The sequence below is a fragment of the Babylonia areolata genome, chromosome 24 (genome assembly GCF_041734735.1).
Source record: "Babylonia areolata isolate BAREFJ2019XMU chromosome 24, ASM4173473v1, whole genome shotgun sequence".
NCBI lineage: Eukaryota > Metazoa > Mollusca > Gastropoda > Neogastropoda > Buccinidae > Babylonia > Babylonia areolata.
In genome coordinates this window covers 24,674,488-24,689,026 of record NC_134899.1, presented here as the reverse complement: position 1 = coordinate 24,689,026, position 14,539 = coordinate 24,674,488, and the positions used below count along the sequence as shown (strand labels likewise).

At 40.1% G+C, this 14,539-nt stretch overlaps 2 protein-coding genes across 2 annotated transcripts in view; one reads left to right on the top strand and one right to left on the bottom strand.

The window, feature by feature from the left end:
- LOC143299008 (toll-like receptor 2) overlaps positions 1–8,565 on the top strand; it is a 10,027-nt gene extending 1,462 nt beyond the window's left edge. Inside the window, exons 1-3 of the mRNA XM_076612078.1 lie at positions 1–712; positions 3,027–3,198; positions 5,161–8,565. The exon at positions 1–712 is cut by the window's left edge and continues 1,462 nt beyond it. Of these exons, the coding sequence (XP_076468193.1) occupies positions 1–712; positions 3,027–3,198; positions 5,161–5,781 (1,505 nt within the window). The 3' untranslated portion in view covers positions 5,782–8,565. The remainder of the gene's footprint in view (positions 713–3,026; positions 3,199–5,160) is intronic.
- An 89-nt stretch (positions 8,566–8,654) lies between these two features.
- Positions 8,655–14,138, bottom strand: LOC143298896 (uncharacterized). The gene is made up of 3 exons (XM_076611916.1): positions 13,827–14,138; positions 13,110–13,214; positions 8,655–12,045 (listed from the first exon to the last, which is right to left on the bottom strand). Exons 1-3 carry the CDS (start codon positions 14,136–14,138, stop codon positions 11,896–11,898), a joined length of 567 nt encoding a protein of 188 aa, XP_076468031.1. The 3' UTR covers positions 8,655–11,895.
- Between the last annotated feature and the right edge of the window lie 401 nt (positions 14,139–14,539).

The window sequence follows — 14,539 nt, the reverse complement described above, 5'->3', positions numbered from 1 at the left end:
CTTACCTTCCCTCCTTGGAGAGCCTGAGTCTTCGTGGGAATCGGTTGTATAATTTTCCAGCCACTTGTAAAGGGGGGAGCATGAACGAGAGCTTTTTTCCCAGTTTAACGAAACTGAATTTGGCTAAAAACCACATCTCCTCTATTTCTGATCCAGTGTGTCTCCCACGTGTAACTGTTTTAGATCTGCAGTACAATACAATTCAAATATTTTCTGCAGATTTCTCCTCTGTCTTAAGATTTCCTGCCCTGAAACAACTGTTTGTCAATGAAGTTGAGAGAAAGATCACAGGAATCAATGCCTACGCTTTCAATAATTCAGGCTTGCAGTATCTTGGTATTGGCTACAATTCTGTGGACTTTTCCTCCAGTGATATGAGTGATGACATGTTAGCTGGCTGCTCAGGATTAACAGAACTGTACCTGAATCGGAACATTTTCAAAAAGGTTTCCAAGGAGAGACTCCACCGGATTTTACAGCCTGTGCAAAATCTCGAAATCCTGTACATGGCTCAAGTCCAGATCGAAATCATCAGCTCTGACACATTTATCAATCTCCCCCACTTGAAGTATCTGTATTTATATGAGAACTCACTGTTTTCTGTGCCTGATGGAGCATTTGACCATCTGCCCAGGCTTAAGCATCTGGACTTGGGTTCTAATCACATCAGTAAGATTACCAAAGATACGTTCAGTGTACAAACACAACAGCAGTAAGTATATTGCAAATTCCACAGTTTTGAGTCTCTCTCTCTCTCTCTCTCTCTCTCTCTCTCTCTGTGTGTGTGTGTGTGTGTGTGTGTGTGTGTGTGTGTAGTGAGGGAGAATGGGTGTATTTGTGGCTTTGTTCTCTATGTGATTGTAATCATGCCAAAATGTGCTAGCTATAGCAAAAATGATTTTACCTCAATGTGTTTCAGCCATGCTGCTTGGCCTGCCGGTCATTGTAGCTGTCTTTGATTTGGAAAACAGTAACCATGTCAAGTGGTGATTTTTTTTAAATGTTGATGCTGTTTGTTTTGTGCTGTTGGCAATTGTTCACATGCCCATTCTTAATAATAAAAAAAAGTGTTCTCATTAAAGTCCTAATGGTGCAGTGAACTAACAAATTCAGAAACCGTTTTCACAGACTGTTGAAATTGCACATGGATTACACTTTGCAGGATCGTTGACTTAATAAACAGGCAGCTTGATCTCCGTATGTGTGCCCCAGAAGTGGTTCAGGCACAACCAATGCCAGCTGACCCAGAAGGCACTGCTAGATTTGAACCAACCACCCTTCCGAAATTCCATAGCTTTAACCACTCAGCGAATGAAGACAAAACTGAACTCTTAGCTGTAGTAGACCGAGCTGCACCCAGTCACATTTAGCCCTGCATCAGTAGCATTCCAAACATCAGCAAAATACCTGGGTGTGTATGCTGATCAAACCTTGACAGTGAACGGTCAAATTTTATTCTTGCTTCGCTCATGTAACTTTGATCTTCGTAGGCTAGCCTCAGTCAGACCCTACCTAACAGAGAAAAACATAGCTCAGTTAGTTTCCTCTTTTGTCCTGTCCAGACTGGAGTACTGCAATTCCACTCTTGCAGGTTTACCATCTTCCTCCATCCACAGATTACAGAAAATTCAGAACAATGCTGCACGACTGGTTCACGCTAAAAAGAAATTTGATCATATTACACCTCATCTGAATCGGTTAAACTGGCTGTACTGGAAACTTACAAACCGCACAGAACATTAAGATCCAGTTCTGAAAAGCTGCTTAAGGTCCCAAGAACTAATCTGAAATGTGCTGGAAATAGGTCTTTCAGAGCTCAGGTTCCCCAAGTGCGGAATCCTCCACCTTCATTTCTTAGAAATGCCTCTGATCTGCATTCTTTAAGTCAGATCTGAAAACATACCTTTTCCGAAAGCAGTCTTGTTCTGGGCGGAACAGTTAAACCAAAGTATGTTGGTTAGCAAGTATCTTTTACAAGTTTTTTTGTTATCCTTTTTTAATACATTGTGTATTTTATGTACTTTGGTCTTAGATGTGATGTCCTTTTTCTATCTGGTTATTTTTAACCCCCATATGTGTGCACGTATGTTAGTATGTCCGAACAGAATTCTATGTTAGAAACATTTTAATGTCTATGCAATTTTGTTTTAAGTGCAGTTGATATTTAATGTTAGCGTGCGCGCACGTGTGTGTGTGTGTGTGTGTGTGTGTGTGTGTGTGTGTGTGTGTGTGTGTGTGTTCTATGAAATGCATTTTGTTTTAATCTTAGCCTTATTTACTAGATAGTTTTTATCATCGGATTCATTTCTGAGGTATGCTTTTGATTTATATGAACACATTGTATGTTTTTTTGCTGGCAGAGAGCTGCCGAGGTGTTTTTTAAGGCATGTTAGTAATCGGCTGGATGATGTAAGGCGCTTTGAGCAGCATTGGTGCTGGATATCGCGCCATAGAAAAATTATGTATTATGTATTATTATTATTATTATTATTATTATTTCCAGACCTATTTTTTTAGCAACACAGTTTTGAATCACATCAACATTCTGATTTTAATTAGTTTCTCCACAAGCTGTTCACCACAGAAAACGATTATCGCGTATAGCTTTGAATTGTTCATGTATTGTTCGAACAAAGGAGACATGGTATTAAATTTACGGGGCTAACAATGGTACTATCACAAGAGGCAAAATAGGTATTTTAAGGTGTACACCGTTAGTAACGTCAAACCTGTTTTAATTACTGCACCATTAGTAACGTCAAACCTGTTTTAATTACTAAAATTAAAAAGGCTGGGTTTGACGTTACTAATGGTGTACACTTTAAAATACCTATTTTGCCTCTTGTGATAGTACCATTAAAAACCAAACAAAAAAGACAAACAAACAAAAAAGAAGAAAAAAAAGAGAAAAGAAAACCAACATGAATCAGAATCAGAATAACTTTATTATCTCAATAAGAGAGACAGAAAAAAAAAAAAAAGCTTTGTTGATCATGCTCCGAGGATGAATGTTAATACCTTTGCAGACTGGTCAGCTTAGACCTGAGCAACAACCCCTTTCAGTGTGGCTGTGACCTCCTGTGGTTTCAACAATGGATGAGGGAGAGGCCGGGACTGTTTACTGATTTTGATGATCTTGGATACAGGTGCGACAATGTCCACAACGAGGCAGTTCACCAGTTCCACATCAACCCACAGGTAGGCTTGTGAACCTCACTTTAAAGTTAATTACAAATCAAAACTTATTGGAGCATGGGAATATTCTGCTTCAAAGCTTTCCACTCATCTGGACATACCCATCTTTCTGACCTCAGTGCTTAGACCCCCCCCCCCCTACCCCCCCTCCCCTCCCCCAAGAACTTCTCTCTTCCTCAGACTGTTACCTTCTGGAGACTCCCCATGTTAGTACAGACTCCTTCCTCTCTGCTGTTCCTAATATCTGGTACAACCTTCCACATCATATCCGTTCATCTGACTGTCTCTGCCTTATGCTCTTCACTAGAAATTCATCTTTTCCACAAAAATTCTGTCTTTTATTCCTACAACACCGCCCCATGCCTGCCAACTCACAAAGTATGTATGAAGCATGAGAGGGGGTGTGAGGGTAGAGAAAGAATAGTAATTAGTAAAACTTTCTTTCCTGAGCTCTGTCGGAGAAAGTGTGCTGTACAAATTATGTAAATTATTACTATCATTCTTATCATCATTACGTTATTATTATTATTATTATTATTATTATTATTATTATTATTATCATTGATATTATTTATGTATAGGAGAGGTAATAAATGTAATTCTAAGTATTAATACACATTCTATACATGCTTCAATATGTTGATTAATATATTAAGCTCTTACGTCAGACATTAGTTCAGATCAGTGAAGTTCAATTTCATGAATGGTGTGTTTTTACCTTGAAAATATTTTTCAGGCACAGAAAAAAAGTTATTCATTTACATCACAACAGTCCTGAAGTCTGAACAGTAATGTCAACAAAATTAAACTCTTTATATATATATGTGTGTGTATATATATATATATATATATATATATATATATATCTGTGTCTGTGTGTGTGTGTGTGTGTCCTGCGAAGATCTCTTCCTCTCCGGGGGAAGAGTGAATTCGTAGTCGCACCTCCACGCCACGTCAGTGTGGGTGTTCCTTCAGTGGGACACGGGGCAGGATGGACACGACTTGTCAGGACTAACGCGACAAGGGCGCGGATGACTGGCGCGATAACAAAACTAGATCTCGGCCTCTCCACTCAAGGAGGGTCGTAGGCAAGACCAGTCATGACGGAGGAGGTTCTGGCTCCCCAGACGTGCGGCATACAGGCCCACCGGTATGTGGACATGCCCTGATGCCCACGCGAACCAGACCCCCAGCTATGGGTTAAATAGCCGGACAGATGGTGTTGGTGAGCCGTAACAGGCAAACGTCTAAGAGATGGAAAACTCGACAAAAAACCATGAGCTGCTCTGAAGTCGGAACGTGCCGGCTGAGGCCAGTGGGCAGACCTCAGTCCTGCAGAGTCACAAACACAGGGGAAGACCAGGCACTATGCATCACACCCAATATGGCCACACAGACAGACAAACAACGGTATGGTGCTCATCCCGGGGTTCTCCAGACGGTGACAGCGCCGGGCCTCCAGCCTCAAAGGGACCCAACCACAGCTACTGGAAGAGCAACACAAGAATGCTCTGAGACACCAGGCATGGCCCAGCACAGTGGAGCTCCAGGAGAAACTGTGGGGACCGGTGAGGTCCCTGCGACGGACCGCGGACTTTGCTGTCCTGACCGGACTGAAAATGTAGCGTGGCAAGGGAACGCGGAAGAAGATATATATATATATATATTGTTTTTCATCATGAAGTGTCTAAAGTGTGACATATGTAATCGACCCATATGTGTAATTCTTCAACATGGCTGTGACTATTTGAAACAAATGAATTTTTCCTCAAACAAATGTCTTCAATACACATTTTCAGCTGTTTTCCTTAGTCATTCAGTTTTATTTCAAGAGAATCTGTTTAGTTAAGCTGGTTGACACAATAACGTTTAGGCTTGACAAACTTCATGTTCCCTTGTATATACGTTTAACATTCAAACATTTAATCAAGTACACATTATTTTATTTTCTTCTTTTCTGTGTAGGAATGCATTTGGGACACATCCGTCTACATCCTCATCATCTCCTTCACCTGCTTTTTCATCATTGTCTTCCTCCTCTTCATTGGTGTCTTTGGTTACCGCTGGCATATCAGACTATGGCTGTATTCCTTGTGTCAAGGTCTGCATGAAAGGAGCAGGCGACATGCAGAGAGGCAGATGCGTGGTTTTCGCTACGATGTCTTCCTGGGTTATGCGGAGGAAGACGTGGAGTGGGTGCACAAAGAACTTCTCCCTGTGCTGGAACAAAAATGGCGGTTAAGAGTGTGCGTCCACCAGCGAGATTTCTTGCCAGGCAAACACATCGTGGACAATATTTCCGACAGCATTGAGGAGAGCGACAGATATGTGATGGTCTTCTCGCCTGATTTTACACGCAGTCAGTGGTGCCAGTTTGAACTGAAAGTGAGCCAGACCCTTGCTATGGAACGTGACGACATCATGATCTTGCTGATGTTACATGAGACAGAGGCCCGTGATTTGTCAAGCACCATGTTGGCAATACTGCAAACCACAACTTACCTGGAATGGATGGATGAGGACAGTGCCAAGGCTTCTTTCTGGGGACGACTGGAACTGGCTTTGGGGGATGTTCTCCGACACTGAAGACAGTTTTGAAACTGAGTGTGGAGTGTTGGCCTAGAGGTAACGCGTCCGCCTAGGAAGTGAGAGAATCTGAGCGCACTGGTTCGAATCACACCGGCAGTCGCCAGCATTTTCCCCCCTCCACTAGACCTTGAGTGGTGGTCTGGACGCTAGTCATTCGGATGAGACGATAATCCAAGGTCCCGTTTGCAGCATGCATTTAGAGCAAAAAAATGGGTGGCGCTGTAGTGTAGTGACGTGCTCTCCCTGGGTACAGAAGCCCGAATTTCACACAGAGAAATCTGTTGTGACAAAAAAAGTAATACAATGCAATACAATACAATAGCGATTGGGCTTAGAGAAAAAAAAAAGTTCACCCCTCTTGTCTTTTATGTTACAGTGTCATGTTCTATCATATTATGTTACACTATTTACGTCACTTTTTGTGATGTTCAGTGTTTGTTTGCCTAAAAATGTTCAGTGACAACCACCATGTTGGTTTATGCTGTTGTCATGCATCTGCCTTGCAGAGTTGGTGTAGTATATGGATTTGCCCTTGAGAAACAGAAAATGCTGCTACACATTTTGACACCCCCCCGCCCCCCTTTTCTTTAGACATTTTTGACTCACTTGTGTAAACAAAGTGAGTCTATGTTTTAACCCGGTGTTCAGTTGTCTGTGTGTGTGTGTGTGTGTGTGTGTGTGTGTGTGTGTCCATGGTAAACTTTAACATTGACATTTTCTCTACAAATACTTTGTCAGTTGACACCAAATTAGGCATAAAAATAGGAAAAATTCAGTTATTTCCAATCATCTTGTTTAAAACAATATTGCACCTCTGGGATGGGCACCAAAAAATAAAAAATAAAAAAAGAAGCCAAATTATATGCAAACTGCATTTACTGTTATATTTATATATTTTTATTCTCTAAACTTGGCACTTTGATCTGATATTCTGACACAACAACAAGAGCAGTCATTATTATCATTTTTTGTTCAAACAGGAACTTCTTTTGCTAAGCATGGAAGTTTTATTTATTTTGCAAACGTTTTGGTGCAGATAGTAAAAAAGGGAAATTAATCTGTAATTAATGCTAGGGGACTTAATTTGCTTTAAACTGATCTTTCTCATCTTAAACATTACATTTTCAAATTATACTCAATGCATAAAAAGCTTGTGTGTTTTTACTCTCAGTGTACAGGGCTTTCACTATGTTCATTCGCCCAAGTGGTCTTTTTCGGAAAATACTAAAATCAATATGACAAGTGGACTTTATAGATCTATTGGCTGAGCCCTGAAGGTCATGGGCAAAAATCAATTGCGTACACATATTTATACACATTCAAAGCGTGTGCTCATATTCTTCGCGAACGCGAACAACGCCATTTTGTTTCAAGTTGTTGACCTGCCCGTTCAATCCTATATTCAATGGACAATACACGATAACATGTGATGGAAAGTTGGAGAAGGAGACTGTTAAATATTTATTCAGAGAAAGATTTGTGAACGCCTCATCACTTTCTGGATTATGCCCCAAACTGCCATAAAAATATCCACAGAATCAGTCGGAATTCACAGTTAAAAATTGTAAACCATGCGAGTTAATACCCTTGAATTGATGAAATGAAAAAATTTCCAGTCTTGACTTTTCTCAAAATGAAGTCCTTTTCACTTCATACGACGTTTAGAAGTACTTGTACCTGGCTCTACGTTATTAGTTTAACAAAATACTAAATTTTCATATCAACTTTAAAACTATAAAACTAGAATGAACACAAAAGAGAAATTGAATCGACCGTGTAGTACTACATTCCCGGCGTGTGTAAATAAACTTGTACATCTATCTAGATCTAGAGAAAACGGCTAAATGTTGCAGTGTGATTGCGGTGATAGCCATGTCTGCTTTACCGCGGACATAATTTTAAAAAAATTTTTTTATTGCCCTTAAAGATTTTTGAATGCCCAAGACACACCAGAATAATATGATTTAAACAGCGTTCTCACTGTGAATACCGCAATTAATTTATCACCCTTTAAAAAAGTATGTTCAAATATTAAATTTTAGAACGTCAGGTAAGGAGCCACAATAGTGTAATGGGTAAGACAGTTTCTTTTCACCCAAACACGTGGGGTTCGAATCTGGTTAGGACTTTTTTTTTTTTTTAACCCGAAGCTTTATAATAAATATAGAACACGTTTTAACGATTAGATTTTTTAAAAAGTGTATCACAAGTGAGTCTTGAAGGCCTTGCCTCTCTTGTTTTGTTTTGTTTTCTTCTTATAAAAAAATACAAAAAACAAAACACATCTGTCACTGGCACTTTCAGTATGTTTTTGGATTGTGATTCTCATTCTCCTCCCCCTTCTCCTCAGAAACTGGGATCACCACTAAATTTAAATGGTGTCTCTTGACCACATATTGTGGGAGGAGGGTTTTGTGCCAATGAACCACAGGCAAGAGAAAACTTGATCTTGACTTAAGCCACATGTTTGTGCCACCTCTGAGACAGGAAACCAGTCACGGAAAATGGGCACAACAAATGGCTCTCTCCTTTACTGCCTTGGAGAGAATTCAAATGGCTCTGATTTTTTGTTTTCTCTCTCTCTACACACACACACACATATATATATATAATCAGCCCATGCCCCTTTATTATTCTAATTTTTGAAAGGTATATAAATATATCTCTCTCTCTCTATACATATCTATATAATGGTAATAAAATGTAATGTACATATATCAGTGTGGTCTTTGGCCAGCATGTGTTGAATTAAGAGCACGAGATTCACAAGAGTTGCTGAAGTATACTCCTGCTTATGCATGCATGTACACACACACACACACCCTCCCCCCCACCACCACCCCCAGCCTCCCCCACACAGGCACTATCACACAGAGGTGTGTGCGCGCACACACACAAACACAGAGATTAACACATAATATATACACAACTGTATACAATCTTTCACTGACAAAGCCAGGTCCACTTTAATTTACAACATGACTTTGGTGTTTGATGGCAGACATATTTCATAATCTTGTAATGGAACAAAAACTTTTAGAATTGATAAATCTTGCTCAAGGCCTGCATGATAGCATTTTTAAGGGAAACAAAATTTGTATCCTCTGCAAATCTACATAAATTTTAAATGTCCACTGAAACACAAAATAGGCAAAATCAATTTTCTTCCAACTGGCTCTGAAGCCATAAATTCTATGATCAGTGTTGTGTTCTGATAAACATTCACTTTCTCAATATATCTATAAGAAACCACACACACAAATTCACAAGTGAGGAATTAAGTGTGTGTGTGTGTGTGTGTGTGTGTGTTGGGGAAGGGGGTGTTATGCATGCATGACTTCCAATTCCACACCTCAAAAGCCTTTTCAAAGTTAATGGCAATGACTAGTTTTACATACTGTGGAAATCAAGATCATGAACAATGTGTGTGTGTGTCTGTCACTGTGTGTGTGTGTGTGTGTAAAGGTGCAAACATAACATCTAAAGAACTATATAACTGTGTACTTGTGGAAGTGTGTATGCACTTTGTGTGTGTGTGTGTGTGTGTGTGTGCGCATGCGTACACATACATCAATACTTTTAGTGCATGTGTAAAGATGCAGGTGCATGAATGTAACATATATGATTGAGACCATGTGTGAAACTGTGTGTACGCTTGTGCATACTATTGTAATCTATTCCTTTATAAATTCCTAACAAAGAACAAATTCAATCACCTCATCGTAAAAGTGATGAGAACTGCCAGGCTTGCCTGTTGTCACCGACATGAACCTGACATCTTTCAAAAACTCAATCTTCTTCTCATGAGTAAAAACAAGACACAACTGATGTCACAGATCTGCACAAGTTTGATGTCTTCCACGATATAGTTTCAGTACCACCAACCTGACATGCACAGCATGCAGCATAGACCAATATATTCCACAACCAATCAGACACCACCATCTCTTTTGTCGAGACACATCTCCACACCTGTGTGCCACTGTCAAAGGCTGGGAAATATCATTAACACTGGATGAAGCAGTCATCAGACCCAGGTTTTAGAATCCTTTGAAGTCAGGGGAAGGACGGAGGTGAAGGGGGTGGGGTATGGGTAGGGAGTGATTGTAGTGAGGGGGTAGGTAGGGGGTTATGGGCTGTATAAGTATATAGTGTATGGGAGATTGCGGACTGGTGGGATTATGGGGTATGGGGTGGGGGTTGTGGAGGGGTGGGTCAACACATAGTGGAGGTTTTTTCCGACACAAGTTGCATTTTGACTTTATTAGTTGCATCTGGAAGTCAAAGACCAAGAAAAAAAGGGGGAACATTTAATCCATCTGTACTTTAACTGTAAGTTCATAATTAAGTGCATGTACACAGAAAAATGTAATCATGCATGTATCATTGTATGCCTGCACCTTTTCCTTTATCCAGAAGGAAACGTTTCATGCATCTACAAAAGAGACCATCCTCGTATAAAAGTGTGCTTGTTTTTTCCAGAATCATTGAGGAAAATTTAAAATTAAGGATTACAAAAAAAGAAAGCTTCACAAAGCTGAGAACACTCTTGCACAAAATACACATCAACACTGTCAATCCATGCAAACAGTACAACAGAAAATAAACATCTTTCAAAAGGAATGTGAGACTGTCTCATGATCAGTCACATGTGACGCTCCACCATGATATGGGTCAGACTGCACCTGATATCCTTTGCTGCTTGAAGTTGTTTTAGGCAGATAGGAGTCATGATGTCGATTTTCAGATTTTGATAGAACAGTTAACTTTTGTTTTTCTTCTCATATTAGTAGACGTTAGGCTTTCTTCCATCTTATACTGAAGTATTTAAGAATAATTAAGTTTTCTTTTGCCTCAGTGAGTTTAAAACGCCTCACTCTTCATTCCAATAGCTTATGACATGACCTAAAAATGGTCAACCCTGGTATGCTTGCATTTTCTCATGTCTGAGAACAGACCTATCAATAGACAATGTTTAAATTAAAACTAACAGGTTTACAACTTTCAACTTAATCCTCTTCATTGGTCGAGTTTAAAATTAACTATCACTTGTATCACCCAATCACTGCTTTCAAAATATAGGTGTTCTTGGTAAACAGTGTGTCACTACTAAAATGACTGTCCTAAACCTTCCTGGTCAATAGAGGGGAGATTAAACTTGAGCAAGACCCTCTCCAATGTAATAAAATTCTAACGAAGATGATAGTCCAGACAGCAATTGCCACCTCTCCTGTCCTAATGGTATCACTATTAGTTGGACACAACTATCATACTAATTTTTACAATTGATAGTATAGATTTACTGTGAACTGTTGCAAACTTATTTTCTCATCACAACTTTTGTACTGATGTACATGTATGGAACTGTAAAGCTTTGCACAGACATTTTCAAAAGTGTTATCAGAAGGCATGTGCACAACAACCGGATACAATGCATAAAGTATCAGGGATCATTTTTTCATACTCTTATGATTAGTGAAGTGATCTAATAGATATTATCTTGACAATTTCCAGTCTTGACAAAACTTTATAATCTTTTTATCATAGAACTATAAATAAAACATTCTGCAAAGTTCTGTGAAAAGAATGAAAGCTGTGATGTACATGCACAAAATAAAAATAAAAATGCTGATGATTTAAATCAAGTATCAATGAAAAAACTTGAGAACCTATAGAAAATAACTTAAAATAAAAGAGAAATATAAAAATCTCTGTATTGTTTATCAATTCATGATATAGAACAAAACACAGAAAAATGAACACAGATTAAGAAATCAAATAAAAATAACTTTTCAAATAAAATGTGTCTTAATTCATAAACTTTTTTTTTGCTGAAGAGCAGATAAATAATATATCAACAATAACAACAAAATTACATCTGGTGCATTGTGACTCATTTTACGGTGGAGGGTCACATATGTTTTCAGAACTGCAGGTTACAGAAGAAGCAGAAAACTGAGTAAGCCATGAGCTCAAGCAATTCAAAGGTGTGCACAGGACATAACTGACCAAACATGAGAATAAGGAGGGGCAGGGAAGGGGGATGGCGGAAAGGATGAGGGAGACATCTAGGGAGGAGGGAGAGAGGTATGTGGCTGGAGATGGTGGGGGTCAGCTGTTGGCATCCTCCTCAACCTCCCCCACACAGAACTGGGGGGCAGAGTTGGTGTGGGGGTGGAGGAGACCGTGCTGCTGTGCCGCCTGGATCATCACCTGTCTCTGCTGCAGGAACTGGATCACCTGGGGTGATCGCATCAGCGCCTGCACACCCATCCAACAACCACTCGTGTCACAAATTTTTCAATTCCTATTTCTTGCTACTGCTCCACCAACTGCAAAGTTTTACTGACATTACTCCCACACAGCTCATCCCAAGCCCCCCCACACCCCCCACCCCCAATACCCCTCATACACATCCACACCAAATTTCATCTGCTGCACTCTCTGAGCCTGCAGTCTCCAGGAGGCCACACACTGGAAGAGATCACACCACTGCCGAGTCATGCTGGTGGTGCTCAGTGTGCCTGTTCTGATTCAACATATGCAGGACACCACCTACTTAGCCTCCTACTGACAACAATAATTGCAGAATCGTGAAACTGGACTGAGTGAGCGTCCCCTCCAGAACAGAGTGCCTTGAAAGGTTAAAAATGAAATAGAGTAAAATAAATATTGAAAAAAAAGAGGAAAAGGAATTTGAACATTGCTCAAGCAAAAACAGGTACTATGGTGCATAAACAGAGCTCAGAGCTAGGATAGAATCAAGAATGAGTTAATAAAAATTAAAAAAAAGAAGTGTAAAAAGCACACATACCTTGTATTTACTTGTTTTGAAGATGATTGTATGAATAAATATGTGTGAAGTGGTGGCCTAGTGGTGACGTGTTTGCCTAGAAAGTGAGAGAATATGAGTGCACAGGTTCAAATCCAATGCTTGCCAGTATTTTCTCTCTTGATGCTAGTCATTCAGATGAGACAACAAACGGAGGTCCTCTGAACAGTATGGACTTAGCACACGTAAAGGAACCCACAACATCAAAAGGGTTGTTCCTGGAAAATTCTGTAGAAAAATCTACTTTGATAGGAAATCAAATACACATGGAGGCAGGAAAAGAAAGAAAAAAGAATGGTGCTCCCACTGTAGTGACTCCCTCTCTCTGGAAACGGCAACCCGAATTTCATAGAGCAGATCTGTTGTGACAAATTACATAAGAACAATTCAATAGTACAATACAAACGTAAGATGAGGACAGAGTAGAGAAAAGTAAGGGAGTGTACCATGAAGCTAAGAGGAAGAGAGAGCAGAGAAAAGACAGGGAGCGTACCATGCGTTTTTCGGCCAGCACCTCCTCCAGCAAACTGCCCTGTACAGGCCCCTCCCCTTCCACCCCCGGCCACAGACTGCTCTCTCTCCCAGAACACTCGGTCGCCTGCAAATGGTGCACATCTTGTTGGTAACATAGAATGTTATATAATGCCAAGAGAGTGGGGATGTAACCTGGGCAAGACTCTCTCCACTTCTATCAACTTCTAGCCAAGATAGGACAGCAACTAACATAGTTCAAGAAAATGTCTGATGTCAATTTTTGCTGAGGAATTAAAAAAAAAATCCCCTCCTTCCCACTCTTCACACCCTTCATTAATCAGTTTTTGAGGTTAAAACAAAAAGTAAATCAAGACTGATTTTTGACGCATCTTCCCCTTCCTTACGAAAAATAAAGACACTGGGGCTTATATATGGTATATTAATATCAACATACCAAATGACCAATATACACACCCAATGTATAATGTGTATCCCCCCTGCCCACATACTCAAAGGAAACAGATAAGAGGGAGAATTTTATTCCAGTGTAACAAAAAAAATGGCTATCAAAGAAACAAACTAATAACACCTCATGAAAAATCACTTGTTGAATAAAGTTCACACTGAAAAGGAAGCAGTTTCTTGTAAATGTAACCCACACCATCACTCACACAAGCACACACCTCAACTATTCAGCACACACATCATCATTCTGGTGACCCATCCTAGTACATACACTTTTCCTGCCGTTGGTCTCTGGGTCTTCAGATGGCGTTGCCCTTGCCCGCTTCTTCCGACTGGAGCTCTGCTGCTGGCTGCTTGTTTCAGCTCCCTCCTCCGTGCTGGAGGCAGAAGCAGCTTTGGACGATGTACCTTTCTTGGCTTGCGATCCCTTGGGTCTGGGTTCCGGGGTTGGAGACTTGGACACCTCTTTTTTAACAGAAGTGGGTTTGTCACTACTGGCAGAAGATTTGGGAGTAGTTTCCCCTGCAGACTCTTCGGGCCAGGTGCCCTCTGAAGAGCCCATGCTCATAGCCGTGGAGGACATTGTTCACAACTCCTTGCTGTTCAATTTGATTGACAAGGTGTACTCACAGAGGACGGTCAAACACTCCACTTTTCACTTTTGTTTCTTTTATTCACTGAATCACTTCACACGTCTGACCCCATCTTCAGAAGAAGATTCACAAACAGCCTCACAGTCCCTTTAAAGCAGGCATTCTCACAGGATTATGTACACAGATTTTCCACAACCTTTCTGTTTCTTAAGTTTAAGTTCACTTAAGAATTTTCAAAACATTCTGTACACCACTGTTATAAAGAATCAAAATGCCCCCCAAAATTCTATTTTGAAGTAACTCTGTTAGAAAAAAATCACCATTAAAAACAAAACAAAACAAAAAAACAACAAAAAAAACCCAAATCCACTTTAATGTCAGTGAAACAATG

What these genes read in the sequence shown, in the direction of transcription:
- LOC143298896 (XM_076611916.1), bottom strand. Translation starts at nt 14,138, where the DNA reads ATGTCCTCCACGGCTATGAGCATGGGCTCTTCAGAGGGCACCTGGCCC. An exon ending in AGACCAACGGCAGGAAAAGT is followed by an intron (nt 13,215 to 13,826) that starts GTATGTACTAGG and finishes CACCATTTGCAG; the next exon opens with GCGACCGAGTGTTCTGGGAG. An exon ending in TGCTGGCCGAAAAACGCATG is followed by an intron (nt 12,046 to 13,109) that starts GTACGCTCCCTG and finishes ATGGGTGTGCAG; the next exon opens with GCGCTGATGCGATCACCCCA.